At 35.9% G+C, this 24297-nt stretch overlaps 5 protein-coding genes across 5 annotated transcripts; 4 read left to right on the top strand and 1 right to left on the bottom strand.

The window, feature by feature from the left end:
- Positions 1–107: 107 nt before the first annotated feature.
- rpl4 (60S ribosomal protein L4) lies at positions 108–1217 on the bottom strand (the record flags this gene model as incomplete). Its single annotated transcript, XM_004366008.1, has 1 exon — positions 108–1217. One exon carries the CDS (start codon positions 1215–1217, stop codon positions 108–110), a length of 1110 nt encoding a protein of 369 aa, XP_004366065.1.
- An 886-nt stretch (positions 1218–2103) lies between these two features.
- sec24l (putative transport protein) lies at positions 2104–5940 on the top strand (the record flags this gene model as incomplete). Its single annotated transcript, XM_004366007.1, has 4 exons — positions 2104–3794; positions 3876–5343; positions 5426–5670; positions 5886–5940. 4 exons carry the CDS (start codon positions 2104–2106, stop codon positions 5938–5940), a joined length of 3459 nt encoding a protein of 1152 aa, XP_004366064.1.
- A 1076-nt stretch (positions 5941–7016) lies between these two features.
- pks16 (putative fatty acid synthase) lies at positions 7017–16129 on the top strand (the record flags this gene model as incomplete). The annotated part of the gene is made up of 3 exons (XM_004366006.1): positions 7017–7557; positions 7642–8959; positions 9043–16129. The coding sequence occupies 3 exons, from the start codon at positions 7017–7019 to the stop codon at positions 16127–16129; spliced, it is 8946 nt and encodes a 2981-aa protein (XP_004366063.1).
- A 204-nt stretch (positions 16130–16333) lies between these two features.
- DFA_12318 (Tenascin) lies at positions 16334–21359 on the top strand (the record flags this gene model as incomplete). Its single annotated transcript, XM_004366005.1, has 13 exons — positions 16334–16344; positions 16971–16990; positions 17165–17282; positions 17346–17519; positions 17603–17899; positions 17985–18068; positions 18189–18317; positions 18394–18525; positions 18595–18845; positions 18910–19416; positions 19532–19882; positions 19959–20360; positions 20443–21359. The coding sequence occupies 13 exons, from the start codon at positions 16334–16336 to the stop codon at positions 21357–21359; spliced, it is 3393 nt and encodes a 1130-aa protein (XP_004366062.1).
- Positions 21360–21525: 166 nt separating this feature from the next.
- On the top strand, positions 21526–23558 carry DFA_12317 (uncharacterized protein; the record flags this gene model as incomplete). Its single annotated transcript, XM_004366004.1, has 5 exons — positions 21526–22153; positions 22304–22855; positions 22960–22987; positions 23293–23333; positions 23446–23558. 5 exons carry the CDS (start codon positions 21526–21528, stop codon positions 23556–23558), a joined length of 1362 nt encoding a protein of 453 aa, XP_004366061.1.
- Between the last annotated feature and the right edge of the window lie 739 nt (positions 23559–24297).

Here is a 24297-nt window from a genome sequence, read left to right as displayed (position 1 = left end):
TCGTAAATAGTGTGTAGCGAACAGTCGAGAAGAAACTGGTGAACAAACGGGATATATTATGAAATATGTTGGACGTCCAAGTGGGGCAGGATCCTAAATCCAACTGTTTAGGCAAGGAGAGACTTAACCCAAGCCTTACGTTGGGTCTTGACGGCCTTGGTGTTGGCACCCTTCTTGTGGGTAGCCTTCTTGGTGGCGTTGGAGATACGGGCAAGACGAGCGTGTGGGTTGAGCTTGAGCATAGCCTTGACGTTACGGAGTGGGTTAAGACGCTTGTACGACTTGATTTGGGAAGCACCACCACGGTGTTGAGATTCACGGACGGCAGTTTGGATTTCGTCAGAGGTAACGATACGGGAGACATCTGGGTTGAGCATGACTGGACGTGGGAGACGGAAACCCTTCTTGGCAGATGGGGTGGTCTTGGTACCAAAGATCTTGTCGAGTTGTTCGAAGGCATCTTGAGACCAGATGACGAAACGACCCAAATGACCACCTGGTGCGAGACGGAGGATGTTGAGGGAGGAGACGAAGGCAATGTCGACACCTGGGATGTTACGGAAGGCACGGACACACTTGGATGGACCGGCGAGGACGAGGAGTGGACCACGACGAGATTGGAAACGTCTGTTTCTAAGCTTACCTTGACCGGCACGGACAGACTTGGAGGCAATGACACGCTCTACGTCGGCATAGGCGTTGATCTTCTTGAGGAGGGCGGTGGCGGCAGAAGTCTTGGTGAGGTTGGCGAGGACTTCGTTGGCAATGACGAGTGGGACTTCAGAGATTTGGTTGACACGATGACCACGAGCCATGACGAGGGCTGGGATGGCAGAGGCGGCGAGAGCAGAGCAGACGGCGTATCTCTTTTGGTTGACGTTGACACGACGATTCCACTTTCTCCAGACCTTGTTTGGGCCAAACATACGACCGCCTCTACACATGTTTCCAAAGGCACCTTGACCTGAACGGTGAGTACCTGAACCACCAACACGTGGAATACGTGCGACGGCACGACCGGTACCCCATGATTCGGCAGAGGTTTGTTCACCGGCGTATTTGTAGACACCGTAGGCTTGACGGTGATTCTTGTTAACGTTCGTATGAACAAAGTTAACGAGATCTGGACGAATTGGGGTACCCAATACGGCTGGGAACTTGACCTTGGCGGCAGTCTTGTTCTCTCCGTTAAAGACGTTGACGAAATCTCTATTCATGACTATCCTTTAATATATATATATATTTACACACACGATAAAAAAAAACAAAAACAAGAGGCTAGAAATAAAATGGTTGAGAGAGAGAATAGAGGAGGCAAGGGAATGAGAACGACAAAAAAAAAAAATCGAAAAAAATTAAAATAATTAAAAGTCAAAAGTCGAAAAAAAAAAATGTACAAGCAGAGAGAGAGGAAACGAGTATGATCATGTGACACAAAGAGTCAGATGACTTCCAAACAAATTTGATGAAATATCCCCGAATGATCACTACTATAGTTATATATATATTAATTGAATGAAACTTGTTCTCTTTCATGCTTGCTAGACAATACATAGATAGATAGATAAATCAACCTTTTTATCTTGGCCTTCCTTTTCTTTCTTCTTTACTTGTTTAAAAATTACAATCAAATTATCGTGTATTAATTATTGTTATTGCGAACATGTGACTGTATGGTATGATTATAATTGTGCAAACAACTTGATGATTCATCAAATACGAGTTGATATTTATTATTATTAATATAAATAGATAGTTTGTTCTATCAAGTAGAGGTGCTTGATCCTCCACCTTTGACTCACAAACAAGATGATGAAAAAAAATAATAAAAAAAAAAAAAAGAAAAAGGGTGACAATGCAGTGGGACACACTACAAAGTGAGTTGAACTTACTTCTTCTTAATTTTAATTATAGTTCAAGAGAGAGAGAAGAGAGGAGAGAGACAAAGGTATTTGTATACAATCAGTGTATTATCAGTCATCAGTCAAGTCAGTATAGAGGATAATAACACAAAAAGTACACAATACTATAGTATCACCTATCCTACACTAAACTCGATAGATAGATAGATAGATAGATATATCAGATATAGAGATAAATAAAATGTCAAATCAACAACAACAACAACAACAAGGACCACCAACGATGATGGGAGGACCACCACCACCATTCCAACCACCAGTAGGATTTATTCCTCCACCTCCAATGGGATTACCTTTTGTGCCACCACCAGGTGCACCAGGTGTATTTCCACCACCTACTGGATTCACAGGTGCTCCATTTGTCCCTCCTCCAATGGGATTCTCACCAGGTATGGTACCACCACCACCAACTGGAATGAATATGAATGCTCCTCCACCACCAACAGGTATTTCATCGGTCGTTCCTCCTCCAATGCATACCATCCCACCACCAACCACTACAACTATAGCATCTCCTCCACCACAACCAACTAATACTGGATATCCACAAGTATCACCTCAACCAGTACAAATGATGGGAGCTCCTCCTGTTGCCCCTCCTGTTGCTGTTGCACCTGTTACACACGTTTCACCACCTCCACCACAACAATATCCACCATTCAATCAGCCACCACAACCAATTGCACATCAAGTATCACCAGCTCCACAACAACAAGGAGGGTACCCAGGATATACTCAAGGTCCACCAACTAATCAACAACAACAACAATTTAACCAAGGCCCACCAACCAATCAACAACAATTCCAACAAGGTCCACCCCCTCAACAATACTCTCCATACAACCAAGGTCCACCAACTAACCAACAACAATTCCAACAGGGTCCACCAACCAATCAACAACAATTTAACCAAGGTCCACCAACTAATCAACAACAACAGTTCCAACAAGGACCACCAACTTCTCATCCATATGGATACCCACAACCACAAGGTCAACAAGGTCAACAAGGTCAATACCGTGGATCACCATATCAACAACAACAACCAACACAAGGATATCCACAACAACAACAAGGTCAACAAGGTCAATATCCACCTCAACAAGGATCATATCAAACATCAACACCACAATACTCTCAACAACAACAACAATTACCAAATATTGGAGGTTTATCATTAAATAATAATTTACCACCACAAGCAGGTATGGTTCAACCTCAACCTCAACAAGGACAAAATGCACAAGCAGATAATCGTATAAACATGTCACAAGTACCAAATCCAGCAACTGTACTTGATCAATTTAAGGGATTTGTTTGGAATTCTGCATCTGGTGATATGCCACCACCATCATCTGTTCAACAATATTTGGTGGATCAACAAAACAGTACACCTCTATTTATGCGTTCGACAATGTATACCATCCCAGAGTCTGATGATGTTTTGAGCGCTTCTTCACTTCCATTGGCAATCCACATTACTCCATTGGCATCGACCGTACCAGTCATTGATCACGGTGTCAATGGTCCAGTTCGTTGCAGTCGTTGTCATGCCTACATTAATCCAAACGCTGTATTCCTCAACAATGGAAAGTTCTTTGCCTGTAAGCTTTGCGACTATGAAAACGATGTACCACAAGAATACTTTTCTGCCACCCTTCCAAATGGTCAACGTACCGATTTTGATCAACGTCCAGAACTCAAACATGGTTCCTACGAATTTGTAACTCGTCCAGTTGTTGACCCCAAGGCCGATCCAAAACTTGCCAAAGATAATATCGCTCCACCTCCTCCTGCCTATATTTTCATTATCGAAGTTTCAACTCATACAATCTCTACTGGTATTTTATTTGTTATTATTGATAGTATAAAGTATGAAAAAATAGAAAAAAACAAAAAAAGGAAAAAATATTTATTTTCTCTATTACTAATTTTGTTTTTTTTTGTTTATAGAAAAATATTAAATGAAATGAGTGATAATATACCAAATAAAATTGGTATTATTACATATGATACAGAGGTACATTTTTGGAGTTTCAAGAAAACATATAGTCAACCACAAATGAAGGTTGTTGCCAAAAACTCTGTATTTGTACCAGTGCAAGATGGATTTTTGATTGATTATCAAGAGTCTAAACATTTGGTAGACTACTTTTTCAACAATATTACCAACTTTTTCAAGTATCCAGCTGCTCCACAACGAGAGTTTGCATTTGGTGCTGCTGTACAATCGGCATCTTTTGCTTTGGAAAAGTGTGGTGGTCGTTTGTTTACTTTTAGTACCAACATGCCAAAGGGACAACCTGGCCAGGTAACCAAGCGTGAAGCCAAAAACGAACGTACTTTGGTGCCAGGTGCCGCCTGGAACAGCTTTTACAAGCCACTATCCATGTATTGCACTACACATCACATTGTGGTAGACATGTTTGTGTTGCCATGCGAGACTTGCGAGTTGCCAACGACTGGTCAACTCGTCACTGCTACCGGTGGCCAAATCTACTACTACCCCAACTTTACAAGTGTCGTTGCCGACCAGTTGCGTAGCGATATTGTCCAAGCTGTCACTGCCACCTATGGATACGACTGCAAGATCCGTGTGCGTTGTAGCAGAGGTTTGACAGTTGCCGGTTTCCACGGAAACGTCCAAGAAGAAGGTAGTGCCGGTGGTGAAGTGACCATTGCCGGTATCACATCGGAAAAGTCAATGACTGTCGTCTTGAAATACGACGACAAGCTAAAGGCAAAGACCAAGGCATACATTCAATTTGCCATGATGTATCGTACCATGCGTGGCGACTTGCGTGTACGTGTACTCAACTTGCGTCTCAATGTTGAGACTGGTTTCACTAGCTACTTTAAGGATACTGATCTCGACGCTACACTTGCCTATTATGCACGTCTAGCTGCACGTGACATTATCACTACTGGCCCGAGCCAAGTTCGTACACTATCCATTGAACGTGCCGTCGACGTCTTGGCTGCCTACCGCAAGCACTGTGCCGCTGACAAGTCGAGCACTCAACTCATCCTCCCCGAATGCTTCAAGTTGCTACCCATCTATATCCTCTCGATGATGAAGACTGCTCCATACCGCATTTCAACCGACATTAACCCAGATCATCGTTTCGCCTACATGAACCTCTATGCTTCACTCCCTCCATCAAAGATTATCCCTCTCATCTATCCTCGCGCCTACCCAGTCCACAATCTCCACGGAGATCTCGGGCTCGTCAACCCTCAATACAACATTGTCAACCTTCCTCACTTTGTTCGTCTAAGTACTGAAATCATTCAACAAGATGGTGTCTATGTTATTGAAGATGGTAGAAATATCTATCTCTGGGTTCAATCAATGGTTAATCCTTCAATTCTTCAAGATTTATTCAATGTTGATAATATTAATGGTTTAAATTCTTCAAAGGTAAAAAAAAAATAGAAAATAGAAAAAATAGAAAAAAAAATATTTTTTATAATATACTTACTTTTACTTTTTTATTATTTAGTTGTATGAATTATATAAATCAAATATTTCATCAGAAAATGAATTACATCAAAAGGTTGAAAATATTATAAAGGAAGTCATTAGATTAAGAGGACTTTGTGCTAGCAAGGAAATCCAAATTGTACCACAAAACGAATATCTAAACTCTGTAATCCGTTCACAATTGTACGAAGACAAGGGAATTGATTCAGTTTCCTATGTTGATTTCTTGGTTCAAATACATCGTCAAATTCAAAACAAATTATCGTAAATATTTTATAAAATATATAAATAAGAAGATTAAAAAAACAACAATAACAAAAAATAATCAAAATAATCAAAATAATAATAATCTATATAGTATTTGATTTAAATAATAATTCAAACCTTTTTTTTTATTATATTATAAAAACAAATAAAAACAAATATCCCCCTACCCCTACCCCCCTTACTATCTCTCTCTCTCTTTATTGTTTCAATAGATTAAAAAGTGATATAAATCCATCAGAATTAATGTTAATGTCAAATACCTATTAAAAAAGGAAAAACAAAAAGATTTAATCTAATCTAATCAAAAATAAATTCACAATTATCCAAAAGAGCGATAATAATTTATTAAAAACAATTTATTAATATCATTTTGGTTGGGTAGAAAAGTTCAATTTACTTCTCTCTATTTGAGTTTTTTAGATTTATCTCTCTAAAACGGGAATACCAAAATTTAATTAATCAAAATTCCCTTTCTCTCTTTTGGGAATTTTGAAAAAAACAAATTTGAAAATATTATTTTTCCTCTTTGCAAGTTCCCAAAAATACTCGTTTTTTTTATATTTTTTTAATCAAAATATCTTTTTGATAATCTTGTATTCGTCTGCTTCTCTATAATGACGATGGGGATCGCAATGGGTTTTATGTTAATCCCCTACCATTTTCAACGGAACTGACTACAACCCCCCAATAAAGGTTTAAATTGTTAAAAGGTGCCATTGGATACCACTACACCTTTTTCGTAAAGGTTATGGCAAAAGTAGTAGAAGGGCCAAAGATGAACAAGGGAATTGTCTCTAGTCCCTACTACCCTTTGAAGGAGGTTCCTTTATATGATTATTTTTATTTGTTTTTTTTTTTTTTTCCTCCTCCCATGGGAGATCCGAACACTATCAAACACTCCTCCAGTGTTGTTGGTTGGGACACGTCTCCCACAGTTCATTCCTTTATTGTTGTGATTAATCTTTTTCTTTTTCCCATATTATCTTTTATTTCTATATAAAGTGAAACAAACAAACAAACATTGTTAATTTATTAGATACACACACTCTTTTTGAAAAAAAAAAAAAATTATTATATCTTTAAAGAGTTTTGTTAAGAGATTTTTAAAAAATATATATATATATAACAATATTATTTCATTTATCTATACATACTTTTTTTGTTTTTAAAGATTTGAAAACATCAACCACAACAACATCAACCAACATCAACCAATTTTACCCACCAAAAACAACAAACGCTTTTTTTTTTGTATGTTATATATATATATATTTAATCTTCTTTTTTTTTGTTTTTTTGATTTATTAATAATATTGTATTTTTTTTTTTAGAAATAATTTATTATGGATATTGCAATTATAGGTATTGGACTTAGATTCCCAGGAGGATCAAAAACACCAGATGAATTTTGGGATCATTTAATTAATAAAAAGGATGGAATATCAGAGGCACCAAAGGAGAGATACTCACCATCATTCTATGACCAAGGTTTCATTTCAAACAAATATGGTGGTTTTATAGAAGAGGATGAGTGGAAACGCTTTGATCCACTCTTTTTTGGTATCTCGCCAAAGGAAACTACATACTTGGATCCTCAACAAAGAGTATTACAAACTTGCATGTGGGAAGCATTGGAAGATGCTCACATTCAACCTCAAAAGATTCGTGGTTCCAAAACTGGTGTCTATCTTGGTCTAATGAATCAAGATTATCAAAAACAACAACATCGTGATATATTGGACATGTCACCTTATCTTGTCACCGGAAACGGTAACTGTTTCTACTCTAATCGTCTCTCCTTTTGTTTTGATCTTCGTGGTCCATCAATCACTCTTGATACTGCTTGTAGTTCATCTCTTAATGCTATTTTCTTGGGAATGCAAGGTAAAACTAAAACTAAAAAAATTAATATAAATATTTTTTTTACTTTACTTTTTTTTTTTTTTTTTTTTTTTGTTTTTTTTTTAGGAATTAGATCAGGAGATTGTGATATGGCAGTAGCAGGAGGAGTAAATGCATTATATGACCCAACTATTACAATCAACTTTTCATCATTAAACATGTTGAGTCATAAAGGTAGATGTAGTAGTTTTGATGAAGGAGCCGATGGTTTTGTTCGTAGTGAAGGTGCTGGTTTGGTCATTTTGAAACGGTTGGACAAGGCTATAGAAGATGGAGACCGTATCTATTGTGTATTAAAGGGTGGTAGTAGTAATGTTGATGGTTCCAACAACAAGACAACCATTACAGCTCCAAGTAGTCATGCCCAAGCTGAAAACATTGTCCATGCATTAAACAATTCACGAGTCGATGCCAAAGATGTCTTTTACTTTGAAGCCCATGGAACTGGTACCCCTGTAGGTGATCCAGTTGAAGTCGAGGCTCTTTCCACCATCTTTGCACAAAACCATTCACCAAGCGAACCATTACATATTGGTTCAGTCAAATCCAACATTGGTCATCTAGAATCAGCTGCTGGTGTCGCCTCTTTAATCAAATGTTGTCTAATGTTAAAGAATCGTCAATTGGCTCCAAACATTCATTTCAACAAAGTCAATCCAAAGATTAAATTAAATGAATGGAATATTAAAGTTGTCACTGAAAATGAATCATTCCCAACCGATAAATTAATTAGAATGGGAGTTGGTTCATTTGGTTTAGGTGGTTCAAATTGTCATCTTATTATGGAAGAGTACAAGAGTGACAATAATAATAATACCAACTCTTCTTATCCTTCATCATCATCATTAGTTATTCCATTTTCAGCAAATTCAAAATTATCTTTGGATAAATATGTAAATTCGATTGTGAATAATGTCAATAGAGTCGAATTGAATGATTTTGCCAAATATCAAGTATTTACCAAAGCTAATATCATTGCATCGAGAAAGATTATTGTTGCCAATAGTTGGGAGGAATTGGTTTCTCAAAAGAAATCATACTCTGTCAACAAGTCGTTAACTTCCAACATTGCCGCTCTCGGTATCCAACCAAAGATTCCAGTTGTTTTCGTCTTTTGTGGTCAAGGTCCACAATGGAAAGGAATGGGTCAGGTTCTTTACCATTCACAACCAGTATTTAAACAAGCTGTTGATCGTGCCGATGACCTCCTCAAAACTTATTTCGGCTACTCTATCCTTGCCCAACTCCAATCTCTTCCATCTGACAATTCACCAGAACTTCATCATCCAAAATTGGCTCAACCAAGTATCTTTTTATTACAATTTGGTCTAACTGAATTATATAAACAATGGAATATTAAACCTAGTATTGTTATTGGTCATAGGTAAAGAAATATATAAAAAAAAAACAAAAAATATAAAATTAATTAATTATTATTTACTTACCTTAATTTCTATCTTATTTTAGTTTTGGAGAAGTAACAGCAGCATATTATGCAAATATTATATCACTTGAATGTGCAGCCAAGATTGTATATTATAGATCAACTTTACAAAACTTGACAATTGGTAGTGGCAAGATGTTGAGTATTGGTATTAGTGCCGAACAATACAATACAGACTATGCACCCAAGTATCCAACTTTGGAGATTGCTTGTTACAATAGTAATGATTCCATTGTTATTACTGGTGTAGAGAGTGATTTACAAGTGGCTGCAGAGGATATGAAGGAATCAAATGTGTTTACTGCATTCCTTACCACTCCATGTTCATTCCATTCATCACATCAAGAAAAGATTAAACAACAATTGTTTGATTCTCCACTTATAGATTTGGAATACACCGACGGTGAAATGATTCCATTCTTTTCAACTATTCATGGTGGTTTACTAAAGACCAAACAAGAATATAGTATCCAATACATCTATGACAATCTTCGTGAACCAGTTGCTTTTACCAAAGCCATTGCCAATATCTTTACTTATATCAGTGACAATCAATTGGGAATGTCACCAGTGTTTTTGGAAATTGCTCCACATAGTACACTTGCCTTTTACATTAAAAAGTTGACTCCAACTGTATCCAACGATGACGAATCAGCTGCCACACCATTTACCCCACTGGTTCTATCACCATTAAATAGAAAAAAGAATGAATTGGAGAGTTTCCATGGTGCTCTTGGTGAACTCTATTGTCATGGTCTAAACATTGATTTTGGTCAACAATTCCAACACGAAGATATCGTCTCTTACAAGGAACGTACCACATCTATCCCAAGATACCAATGGGACACTGAATTGTATTGGGATGAACCACTCGTCTCCCAAAAGATCCGTCTCCGTGGTCCAACCTCTTCCATTCTAGGTCATCCTCTCAACTCTGGTAGTTCAGTTTACGAAGCATTAATCAATGTAAATGCTGAATCATACCAATTCTTAAAGGGTCACAAGGTCAAGGGTAAATTCCTATTCCCAGGTTCTGGATATATCGATAATATCCTTTCAAGTCATGCTGGCCTTGACGTAGCCATCCACAACCTTGAATTCAACACTCCATTCTTTTTGACAGAAGGTGTCTTGCATCATCTCCAAACTAGTATCATTCAAAACTCCAAGAATGAATTCAAGGTTGAATTTACATTTTGTGATGGTAACCAAACCGAGAAATGGACCAAATCAGCTCATGGTAGAATCTCCACCTACTCTCCAAGTACACCACCAAAAGTTGATTTAGAATCGATCAAACAAACATGTCAACTCGCCACATTGTCCAAAGACGAAGTATACGGTAAACTACAAACTCTTGGTCTTCCATACGGTCCAACTTTCCAACGTATCTCTTCATTCTCTTTTGGTCTAGATTGTTCTCTTTCACAATTGGAAATGCATCCAACTTCCAAGTTTGACAAGGACAGACTATTGAATGCTAGTATATTGGATTGTTGTCTACACGGTCTATTGGCTTTGATGGATGGGCCACAAGAATTGGTATTTGAAAGATTGGAAAATTTAAAGTTTTACTCTTCATCTGTTCCCGATTCCAACAGTCGTCCACAAAAAGTCTATGTCTATAGCAAGTCAACAAAGATTGCTGGTAATTCTAGTCATGGTTCAATTGATATGATCCTAGAAGATGGTACATTACTCTTATCAATCGGCCGTGTCGTTTCAACATCATTGACCAAGGTAAAGAGAACTGTCACTGTGAAACATCCATCCAAAGAGTTGTACAAACCAATTTGGCAATCCAAACAATCAGTCTTGTCAACTCCAATCCTTCAACTAAACAATCATGTTGCTCCACTAACACTTGAAGAAGACATAAGATTAAATCAATATATTTCATTATTGGTTAATCAATTGGACGAGTCATCAAATGATTTGTCTGGTCAGTCAAAGGTATTGGAAAGATTATTGAATATTGCCAAGGAAACCAAAGTATCAACTGATCAATCACAATCTTCTGTTGAAAAGTTAAAAGCAGAGTTGTCTACCAAGTATCCATCAAATGTTAGAGACTTGAAATTGGTTACCAAATCTATAAAATCATTCATTCCACAAGTATCCAATGCTGCCGATGCAGCTGCTGTTGACAATGTCCAAAGAACCCAAGAACAAGTTGACGATGGATACAGTTTGTTGGAATCATTGTTTTATCTTTTGGCTAGTAGCAAGGAAGTTGAAAGTGTATTGGTTCAACACTTTAAATCAACATTTGTATCATTACTACAGTCTCCAAGAGTAGTTAGATTGTTGGATATTGGTATTGAAGATGACAAGAAACGTAGTATTACCATTTCTCTTATCAAACAAATCGCCTCATTGATTCGTGAAACCAAGTCTGAATCAACCATTGACTATACCATTGTAGTATCAAGTGAAACCAAGTCAATCCTCGAACAATCAATCAAAAAGGTCATTCCTGATCTACCTGATAATCTAGTCATCAAATACCGAACCACATTATCACTTGAAGAAGATTTCATTGAACAAAATCTTTTAACTTGTTCATTTGACTTTGTCATTTCATCGTTTGCTTTTACTGCCAATGCCAATGCTGGAAAGTTGTCACAACAAATCAACAAGGTTCTTTTACCAAAGGGACAATTGATTGCTTTGGAACCACCCAAAGAGTCTGTTATCTTTGATTTGGTCGCTGGCAACTATCCAAAGATTGTGTATGACAATTTTGGACAAGACCAAGACCGTGTCAACAACGATGCCAGTACTCTTGGTGGTGGTGAATGGAGTAGATTGTTGAGCGCTAGAGGTGGATTTGAAACAGTCACCTTTTACCAATCACAACCACACCATCCATCATTAATCGTCGGTCAAAAACATGGAATTGTCAAGAGTCTATCATTGTCATCTTCATCATCTTCGTCGTCCTCTTCAATTGACAAGATCATCTTTATCATTACCAAACAATCTGAAAAAGTACAAGATTTCATTTCACAAGCCAATTCCAAGTTTGACCAAGTTCATACATTTGATTCAACTGATCTTTTAGACAGTCAAGACAACAACAAACAAGAACAATTTGTCGGTCTTATTGAACAAGGTGAAAATGTAGTAGTATTTGTTGGATTGGAACAAATGACAGTTGAAACTTATCGTAGACATACCTATGAATTTGTAAAGGTGAATCAATTAATGTTAAAGAGCCAAGCCAACAAGACCAAGTTATTGTTACTTACATTGAATGCACAAAAGGAAGCAACAAACTATTTATCATCTTCATTGGTTGGCATTTACCGTTATTTCCTCGAACAACAACATATCCTCGACACCTGTTCAATTGATGTCGACCAACAAACATTGTCAACCATTCAAATTAAAGATTTGTTGAATCTATTGGACCAAGTGGAATCACTTGGTGAAAAGGAATTTGTTCTTCGTAGTGGTACCAGTGACAGTACCTTTGTCACCCTTGTCCAAAGATACCAACGTGTTCCACAATGGTTGTCACACAAGAGTTCGGTAGAGAGTAACCCAAACAACATCGTATTCAAATTGGATAGTAACTTGAATTATGCTCCACATCCACGTGAGAACATTCTCGGAGACAACCAAGTAGAGATTAAAGTTATGGCAACTGGTCTAAACTACAAAGACAATCTTTTCTATCGTGGTCTGTTACCACAAGAAATCTTTAGCAAGGGTGATATTTACAATCCACCATTTGGTCTTGAATGTTCTGGTATTGTAAGTCGTGTTGGTAGCAAGGTGACCAACTTTGTTGTTGGAGATGAGGTGGTTGGGTTCTCTAGCCATTCATTCTCTAGTCACACTATTACTAGTCAAGATCGTATCGTCAAGAAACCATCCAATATATCGTTTGTTGAAGCTGCTGCCATCCCAGTGGTCTATGCTACTGCCTATTACAGTATATTCCATATTGGTCATTTCATTCCATCACAAGAGTCTATCCTCATCCATTCGGCAACCGGTGGTGTTGGTATTGCAGCATTGAACCTTTTAAAGTACAAGAAACATACTGGGCCAGTGTTTGCAACCTCTGGTGGATCACTAACCGGTGATAAGGTCCAAATTCTACACGACCGTTACGGTTCACTCTTGACTGCCGTTCTATCAACCGCCAACAACGTTGTTGGAAAGGGGTATGCTGACCAACTACGTACATTCCCTGGTACAAAGGAAGGTGTTGATTTGGTACTAAATACTCTAAGTGGAGACTTTTTAAAACCAAACTTTGATTCCTTGTCTCCCATTGGTCGTATCATGGATCTTTCAGTCACTCAATTAATGGAAAATGATAATATCGATATTGAAGTATTCAAGTATCACGTTGGTTACCAAACCATTGATCTTGAACGTGCTATTGCCTATAGCCCAAATATTGTCAATGGTATTTTGGTCGAAGTGTTTGAAGCTATTAGCAAGGGTCTACTCGACTCTATTCCAGTCGAGTCATTCCCAGTTGTCGACACTAAACGTGCTATTGAATACATCAATGAACGTAAACATGTTGGAAAGATTGTAGTCGACTTTAGCGAGTTTGACAAGGACATAGCTGCACCACTCGTACAACAACACAAGCAGATTGTTGTCAAACCAAATTATTCTATCGATGGATTACAAGACACTTTGTTGATTACCGGTCAAACAGGTATTGCAGTACTCATTCTTCGTTGGATTCTCGAGCATGCACCAGATACTCTAAAACATGTTATTGTATTGTCACGTAGTGCACTAAAATGGGAGTTACAATTATTAATCAACCAACAAAAACAAAAGAATGGTGGTAAAGGAGTGTCTATTACATACCGTTCGTGTGATGTCTCCAGACTTGATAGTTTGCGATCGACCGTTCAAGCAATCTATGCAGCCGACCCATCCATTGCACCAGTCAAGAGTGTCATCCATTTTGCCACCATCTATGATTACTGTCAAGTAGACGATATCTCCCAAAAGACTATCGACGCTACCCACGAGCCAAAGACTGTCGGTGCCGTCAACCTCCACAGTTTGGGGTTAGAGTTGGGTTGGTCACTTGTACACTTTGTTCTCTTTTCTTCGATCGTGTCTGTGCTCGGTAGCACCAACCAGGCTAGTTACACATCCGCCAACTTGGTTCTCGACTCACTCGCCCAATTCCGTCGTCAACAAGGTCTCGCTGCCACATCCATTAATTGGGGTGCCCTCGATGCCGGTGGTGAGGTTGCCAAGGACAAGTCAGTTGCCCAGTTCCTCAAGAGCCGTGGGGTCAACCTCGTCTCGTTGGCCAAGATCCTCGGTGGGCTCGGTGGAGTGCTCTCGTGCACCTCTGCCACCGCGTCGCCCTCCCAAGTCATGCTAACCAACTTTGCATACCGTCCACTCTTTGAATACTGCCAACAAATCCGTCCCAAGCTCGAACATCTCGCACCAGACACTGACCTTGAAACCAAGAGCAGCGCATCCTCTGGCGCCGACTCCAAGAGTGGAGGAAACAGCGTAGCTGATCGTGTCGTTGCAGTTGTCTCTGAACTCCTTTCCATCCATCCATCCAAGCTAAACATGGATACCCGTCTCAAGGACTATGGTATCGACTCTCTCTTAACCGTTCAACTAAAGAATTGGCTCGATCAAGAGTTTACCAAAAACCTCTTTACCCATCTCCAATTATCATCCAATTCAATTAATTCTATTATTCAAAAGATTAATGCAAAGTCTACAACCACTACAACTACAACTACATCATCGTCATCGAATGCATCATCGTCAAAGGATATACTTAAAAAGATTGAAGTAAAGAATACAACAACTAATAGTATTGGTAAACCAATAGAGTTTTGGCAAAAGGAAGCCAAGTTGGATAGTTCTCTTACTCCCTCATCAAATTTGAAAAAGTGTAAATCCTATAATAATGGTGCAGAAAAGATTAATGTATTATTGACTGGTGCAAGTGGTTATTTGGGTATCTATTTGTTGTATAGTTACCTTGTAAGTGATAGCGTTGACAAGATTTACTGTATCATTCGATCACAACCAGACGAGACACGTGCACTCCAATTTTTAGCCAACAAACTCCAATCTCTACACTTGGTCGTCGACTCGAGTGTCTTTGATAGTCGTGTCGTAGCACTCGTCGGTGATCTGTCACACAAGTCGTTGGGGTTGGGAGAGGATAGATTCGCACAACTTGCCAATCAAGTCGATTTGATTGTGTCTAATGGTGCCAACGTTAACTTCCTCGAGACATACGATGAGATTCAAGTGACCAATGTTAACTGCACCAAAGAGTTGATCCGTCTGTCGATCTTGGGAGACTACCAAAAACGTATTGTTCACATCTCATCCATCTCTGTCTTTTTCAATGACAAGCGGGACTCGACCATCACCGAACATTCGTTCCCGTCATTTGACCATCTCAACGAGATGAATGGGTACATCCAATCCAAGGTTATCACAGAGTACTTGGTACGCGACGCAGCTCGTCGTGGTATCCCAGCCAGCATCATGCGTGTCGGTCCCATTTTCGCAGACTCCCGTACAGGTATTGACAATGACAATGATATCTTGAGTACTGTCGTCAAGGCCATTTTCGAGCTCGGTGCCTATCCATCATTCAACCTTGCACGTGGAGAAGGGTCTCTCAACACATCACCAATCGATTGGGTGTCTCTTGCAACTGCCAAGTTGTCACTCCATGAGCCGTATTGGTCTTCTTCTTCTTCTTCCTCTTCATCTGATCTCCAAGAACCAAATATATTCCATATCATCAACCAAGACTCATCATCTGTCGACGGAAAGATGAATAGTCTACTCGATATATGTCATGTCATCAACACCAAGTATCCTCTACAAGAGATCAACGACTATGTGCAATGGCGAAACTTACTCTTTTCAACCAAGAATCTTGCAGCATGCAACAAGATCAAACTCTTCTTCCACGACACCACCACCTTCCCTCTCTTCCACATTGGCTTTGGTGATTGTTCACTTACCACTAATCAACTATCTCTTATCAACATCTCTAAATGTGAAATCACTAAAGATACAATCATCAAAAATATTGAATACTATAAATCTAAAATGAATATTCAAAAATAAATATAATATATAACGCAAACCCAAACAAATAAATAAATAAATAAATAAAATTTTAATCAAAAAATTAATATAATATAATATAATAATATTTAAATGATATAAAATCTAATCATTTATCTACCCTCTTTTGATTGTTCAACATTTCTATCCATTTAACTGCAAACAAATATTAAATTCTATTAATTCATTCCTCTTTTTTAAAAAATGATATTAAAGTATGAAATGTATTATTATATTCTGTATATAGCATTCCATATATTAATTGGATTGTGATAGTCTAATTAAAAATATAAATATATCTTATTTTCTTTTTCCATTCCAAAGAAGAGAGAATTCAACATTATCTTTCCCAAAATTCATCGATTCTGTTTAGGAATAGGTCTTCTGTTATTATTATTATTAATGCAATGATCCATTGCACAATGTGTGTGCGTGTTACCATAAATAAACCATGTGATTGTTTATGATCGGAAAATTATTCTATTTTCGAATGATGCATGAGTGGTTTGGCCCATAGGGTTCAGATAACATGGCAAGGGTTTAAACACAACGAAACAAGTAGTTCTTCTTCTGCCCTGCTATAGTTTCGCGCTTGTCATATTATACTTCTAGTATAACTTGACCTCTTGAGAACATGTTCTGATCATCACTTGTATTATTATTATTATTATTATTATTATTATTATTATTATTATTATTATTATTATTATTATTATTATTATTCAACAAATAGATAGATAGAAATATATAACAACATGTTGTTGCGATCATTCCACAGATTTATAAGTTTATCACTGATATTTCTTTTGTCTATATGTACTACACTTCCATTTATTACTAGTGCAACAAGTACTAATGACAGTATGTAATGAACAATGAAAGAAAGTGAAGGATGATGAAGAGGTGAACTTCACGCACTCTTCAAAAAATAAATTAAAAAAGAATAAGCACAAGAGTTCTTGAAATCTGATCCACCCGATTGACATTATTAATAATAAGTGTATTAATATTATGTATTAAATATTATTATTATAGTCAATGCAGTTCAATGGTTATGTTATCAATATGGGGTACAATCGATTCCATTCGACTCGACAATGTGCAATGGGTACCCTCAAATCATTTGTTCTCCAAATGGTGATGTTATTCAAATGTATGTTTAAGAGAGAGAAAGAAGATAATGATTGAATGACTAACTGATTGTATTGTATTGTAGTAACCTAAAAATAGAGACATCTCAAGGTGTTGAAATGCCAAACGCTACAATGCCTCTTATATTTGATTCATTGACCATACTCGAGATTACATTGGGTGCATCTACAAGAGTTGCTATACCAAGCATCAATATATTATCTAAACTAACAAACATGCCAAAACTAGTTAAAATAGCGTATGTATAGATAAATTAGAAGAAAGATAATCAATATTGAATGATGATACTAAAATAATTTGTTATTATATGTATTTATTTAGTATTACAAATGATCCAACTATTGATATGATACCAACATCATTTCCAACAATGATACCAAATCTATCAACACTTCAATTAATCAATAATAAGCAATTGACTACTATTCAAAATCCAATTGGGTTTATTCAACATCCCAACCTCGCTTATTTAAGCATTCTCGGATCACCTTTAAAACATGTTACTGTAAACTCTTCCATCGGTATTCCCAATCTAACAGAATTACAATTATCATTAATACCAACCGAACCAAAATATCTTGATTTACAATCATCCAAATTTCCGCGTTTAAGATATCTGTATGTTATATATATATCAATTAATGTTTTAAACAAAATGAACATTAATATTTATTTATTTCTTTCTTTCTTTTTAATATTAAAGTGTTATGAATAATAATATATTAGGAAATATTTATACTGGTCCCCCAATTACTATTACTTTTAATTCAAAAGTATTATCTACAGTGTATGGTCTTTCTTTCTTTCTTTTTAAAAAGATATAATATAATAATCAAGAAATACAGTGTTATTTAAATTAATCTAATTATATTTCTTTTTCTCTTTAAATATTTAATCTCTCTTTTAGAACATTAATCGGTAATAGTTTTAAATTGTCAATAGTAAATACAAGTTCACTTTTATCATTGTATATTTCAGGAAAACAATCAACTTTAACTCCTAGTACCATTGAAAGTTATCCAAATTTGGCAAGAGCGTATGTATTTTTAAAATATATATAATATATTTACTCTTATATATTAATATTACTATTATAATTTTTACTATTTTAGTAATTTGAATGATATTACATCATCGATTGTTTCATATAATCAATATCCTACCTATTTGCAGTTTTATGGAATGACCAACAGCACTTTGACAACAATTCCAAATATACCATTTCCTGAATCAATGAAATCAATGTATGTATATTCTAACCAATACAAAACAAAAGTTAGTAGTTTAACCCTTTTATTTCTTTTTTTCAATAGAGATTTTTCAAATAATCAACTTCAAGGTCAAATTGATTTCAATACATTGTTTCCTCCGGTTGTATCTTCAATGTTTACCATTCATAACAATCCTGGTATAACTGGATCAATCCCAGAATCATTTTGTGCCAATTATTTGTATGCCAATAATACTGGACTAGTATCGATTCCCGATTGTTTTTGGTGTTATTATGGTAATCCATACATGTTTCAAATATATCCTCAAACTCTACCTCCCAATTTCGTTTGTAGTATGTAAAAAAAAAGAAAAAAAAAAAAGAAAATCTTTTATTTATTTTATTTTTTATTTTATAGCTGCAGAATTTAATTCAACATTAATACCAATTAAATCAAACTTGGGTATGATTTATGGTAGAAACCTTGGATATGGTGCAATCGAGCAGGGGTATGCTTTAATTGTTGTCATTGCAAATTCTCAAATGTTGATGCATATTACTAATACGCCTCGACAAGGTGGTCCCCCAAGAACAGTATCGATCAGACCCCACAGCAGCACTATATACAATCTATCGGTGATCGAAACAGATATCATCATTAGAGACCTGGATATCTCCCAAAAGCCATCCTCCACCGCTGTCTTGTTAAGCCTTGCATTTTACAATGATTATCTACCACATTATTTGACAATTGACCAAGTGGTGAATGGAACCGTTACACAACAATTCCCATGTCCCGTCGTATCAACTACAAATGACTCATTTATTTGTGAAACAAATATGCCAGTTCAACCTGGCATCGTTAATATTCATTTTAAAAATGAATATTATTCAATCTCTAATAATTCTATTGAATTTATTCAAGGTATGAGATAAATATATCAATTTAAAGATAGATAGAAAGAGATATATTAATTAAATTCATTTTTATTGTTACAATTTTCTAGGGTACCCAGTAATTTTTAATGTTTTATTTACAGATAATATTGTAAAGAATGGATCTGTGTTTACATTAACTGGGATATTCTCGCAGATATCAGCACCGTCAACTCTTACATTCAGCTCTGTGTTTGGTGATAGCCGTTGTATAGTGACTGAATTTTCATTTAGTCAAATCAAATGTACTCTTGAAGAGAATATTAAAGGTGGACCATTGGTCATTGTAAAGATCAAGGTTGATAGTTATTCCAATGTATATTCAATCGACACTATTCCAACCCCTTATAGTAAATGTATGAATGATACATTCAACTGTCACGACAATGGTCAATGTTCCTTTGATGGTTTTTGTGTTTGTCCATCACCATCATTTTATAATAATTGTTTAATTCGTAAGTTTAAATTAAAAAATATAAATACATATATTTTATTTATTTATTAATTTTATTTATTTATATTTATATTTAGCATATCCAACAATATCATCATCATCTATAATTACTAGTGGTAATGATAGCAAACAATTGATATTTTTTGGTGATTTTGGACCATTTAATCAATCTGGAGTTATAGTATTGATCAATGAAACAATTAGTTGTAATGTAACAACTGCTTCACAACAATTGATTCAATGTCAACTAGAAAATACACCAACTATAGGAATTGCATCTGTCAAGATACAAGTTGATACCCGAACCGTCATTGTCAACGATGCTATATTATTCTCTAATCCAACACCACCTATTTATAATGATGAAGAATCATGTCGAAAAGATACCCATGATTGTTTTGGTAATGGACATTGTGATGAAATGGGACAATGTCAATGTGATGTTGATTATCATTCAATTGATAATTGTAGAACTAAATGTATGTCAAAAACAACAACAACAAATACATTTTAAATTTATTTATTTATTTATTTATATTAATATATATTTCTATTTTTTAGTTTTAAATTCAATTGATACACCAAATATTAATAATGTATCACCAATTATATCTTTTAATTTTGAATCGAGTTCTTTTCAATTTGAAATCTATTCCATTCAAGAAATTGATTTTGAAAGTAATTTAACAGCAAAAAAGGAATTATTAATTTCAAATTATAATTGGAGTATGAATAGTAATAATAGTAACGCAACAACTTCATCCTATACATTAGTATTTGATGATGACAACAGTAATAATAATAGTAGTAGTAACTCAACAATTCCAAAAGATTTAAATGTTACATCTATTATTTCATACAATAGAGAATCAAGTAAAATTGAATTGATTGGTGGTATAAATGAAACATTTGATTTAAATCCAAATTCGATTAGATTATCAGTATCTATAGAGGGATGGAGATATTCATCTAATATGGCCAGACTCAAGGTTCTATTCAAGACAACCATTCCGAAAGAACAAACATTTATTTTTGATTGTGACGAGCAACCATTAGACAGTTTTACCAATAACCAATTGTCACCAACTATCCAGTACATTCGCATTGCACGAGATAATGTACAATACCATGGTAGATTTGTTGATCGCGTAGTGTCGGATGGCCACCCAACCTACTCCAAAACAGAACTGGTTTCACTGACACCATTGAACGACCAAGAATCAACGGCCATCATTGGAATCAACCTCCCTCAATGCCAGCAATGCACCATTGATCCAATCGATTTCACTCCGTTGCACTACGACCAAGGCAGTCAAGATTGCGACAAATCAGATTCATGGAAAATAATTGTCGGTGTAGTTCTTGGCCTCACTGCATTCATTGCCCTCGTCATAGCATCAGTCATCATAGTGAAAAAGAAAATGTTAATAAGAGAGTCTGAAAAAATGAGAGAAAGAAAATTACAACGTTATAAATAAATAATAATAATATAACAGTACTTGTTGATGACAATACAAACTATTTAATTTCGAAGTACGAGCATATTGAATTTTTTTAAATAATAAATACCAAGAAAATGGTGAATCTTTATTTATTTTGATTTATTATTCTTTTGGTGCTAATTTAATTATTTAATCGAGCATAATGTCATTACCTCATTTATTACAATCACAAATCATTAGAGAATTCTTAAATGAATGTAATGTCTTTTCATTGCCAACCAATAGTTACGGATTACAATATGTGTGTAAAAGATGGTTTCAATTGATATCACATCTACCCAGAACCATTCTAGTCAATCAAGACAAATGTAATATTCAACCATTTCTTACTTGTCTTGAAAGAATGTCTACAACAACAAACACTTTAACTACCTCTGCTAGAAAAACCAAAGGAAAACAAAGTACAGATCGTAGTGGTGGTGGTAGTGATCAAGACCAAGATGACTGTTGGAACCTTGCCAAGAATGTTACTTATCTGATATGGGATATAGATACCTATAAAGAAAAGAAACAAAAGGTCGAGAGAATATGCCGTCTCTTACACAACTGTCCAACCATCACACACATCAAGACTAATCATCAGAGTCTGTCATTGTTTGAAAAGAAACGTTGTCTCCCCAAGAACCTGGTCCACTTTGCTGCTCAGGCAGACGATGTCTCTCGGCTTAGTGAATACCGTCTAAAGTTAGTGTACAGTGAATTGGCTCAATGCCCATTACTAGTGTCCATCGACATTGAAATTTTCAGTAGTCTTGGTCGTGACCCTAAAGGTTTGGAAACTGAATTCAATACATTCCTCAACAACAAGATTAAATCAAATTCTAAATCTAAATCTAAATGTAAATCGAAATCCTCCTCCTCCTCCTCCCCACCCTCTTCATCCCCCTCTTCTAGTCAACTAACACACATCAAATATAAAGGAGAGATAGAAGATGATCAATTCTTCAAACCTCTGACACTATGTACCAACCTTGTCTCACTCCAACTCTATACATATCCAAAATCCGATATGTCACTCATTAATGAGGTACTGACTGCCAACCCCAACCTAACCAAACTATCACTGAATATTGAGGGTACCGATCACCAAGTACTCTACGACACCATCTTTGCACATCCATCACTACAATCACTTCAAATCAACTTTGAATATGCCGAACAAGACCAGGTTGACGATTTTATCAAGATGCTTCCAACCAAGAACACAAAGATAACCAATCTTGCATTCAACGCATACCACTCTAAAAATATTGTCAGTTTATTTGAAGCATTGTCAGCAGAGTCTAGTATCAATCAGCTGATTACACACGTTCGAATTGGTGCGTGGGATACAGCCATTCAATCATCAATCACCAAGTGTATGGAAACTATTGGATCTTTAGCATTAAAAAGAGTCACAGTCAAAGGACCACGCAAAGACCCAATACAAGTTTTATTACGATCTAAAAAGACACCAAAGAAACAATTAAAATGTATCAAGAAAATATCACTTGCATCTGACAAGCTTGGCACAACAACCTACCAATTGACCAGTTCTGACCAAATCATCTTATAAGATACATCAACAAACCTTTAGTTATACCAAAGGAATATGATCGTGAAATGTATGATGAATAAAATAAAATAAAATAAAACTATTAATTGATCTTTAATTATCTATTTATCTTTTTTAATATTTAAATATATGTGTTTGTTTTAACGGTGTGTAATCAATCTTGAATTGATTACCAAGTTTAATCATTTAATTTATATAGTACTTTTATAATGTTACAATTACAATTAAAATGAATCAAGCAACAAAGTAATACTAGTACTATATAAAAGAGATGATTAAACTCTGAGCTCTGGCAATGAATCTAAACTAGAGTAGATAAGAAACTTTGGGCCTAGATGAAATAGTTTCTTATAGGGGGCCCAGTAGAAAAGTGTTTGTTAGTATCTCCCTACAAGGTAGGAAGTTAGGGTTGTTTGAGTGATATGATGGTGTTTGTGGGTTATTTGTGTGTAATTGTGGTGGTGGTGTTTGGGGTATCTATTATTATAAAGTAATTAAAATTCAAAGTGGAAGTTGGTATTAAATACTTTTACCATGTGCAAAGATGGACTCGAAGTGCTATCGTTTGCGTACCTCTCGAAGTGGTTGCAAAGATCTTTGCTGAGCCAACCCAATTTTGAATGTGCCGATAATGTGCCAATTGGTCGTCTACGACCGTGTAGTGCTCCTAGTGTTCCAAACATTCCCAGGAATGTCGCTATTGTTCTCTGCCAACATGCAGACCAACCCCATGTTAGTCAAGGTCGGTTACCCATCAGAAAACCTGGACCGTCATCAAGCAAGATATGGTGCAAAGCGGTTCCAAGAATATAAGGACATCAAGTTCTCCTTTAGGGTGCCATTTCCATTAGCACGTGGCGCACTTCCAAAGATGCCTCTGGTGAGGACGGCAAGCTCTCGTGAAGGTAACCAGTCCATGAACGCCCTAGAGTTTGAGCGTAACTCTCAACCCTCAGCAGAGCTCAGAATCGAGTTTCTTGACGAATAATAATATTAATGAACAATAATTGAAATATCTTATGATCAATGATCTGCTTTGAAAATAATTAAAAAATAAAAAAAAGTCATGTTTTTTCTTCATATCGCATTCTTTACTGAGATCAATAATGAAAGCTAAACGCTGTGCTCATGTTTGTTATACATGATATGAGAATGAAGTTTAAATTATATTGTTATTTAATACAAATGAATCGACATTCAAATTTTATTTAACCTCTTGTTATGTTATTTAAATTTGAAATACAAATGCTTCCCAATTTTAGAAACCAGAAATACTGCTCAGTATACGTGTGATCCCATTATTCTCATTTTGATTGATCCCCCACCCATACCCCATCTAATCATTGTGTTATGGGTTTA

The sequence above is a fragment of the Cavenderia fasciculata genome (genome assembly GCF_000203815.1).
Source record: "Cavenderia fasciculata unplaced genomic scaffold Scf_EUAJFUG02HR96I-5, whole genome shotgun sequence".
Taxonomy (NCBI): domain Eukaryota; phylum Evosea; class Eumycetozoa; order Acytosteliales; family Cavenderiaceae; genus Cavenderia; species Cavenderia fasciculata.
Note: the sequence above shows the minus strand (reverse complement) of the source record. Positions and strands in the feature narration are given on the sequence as shown.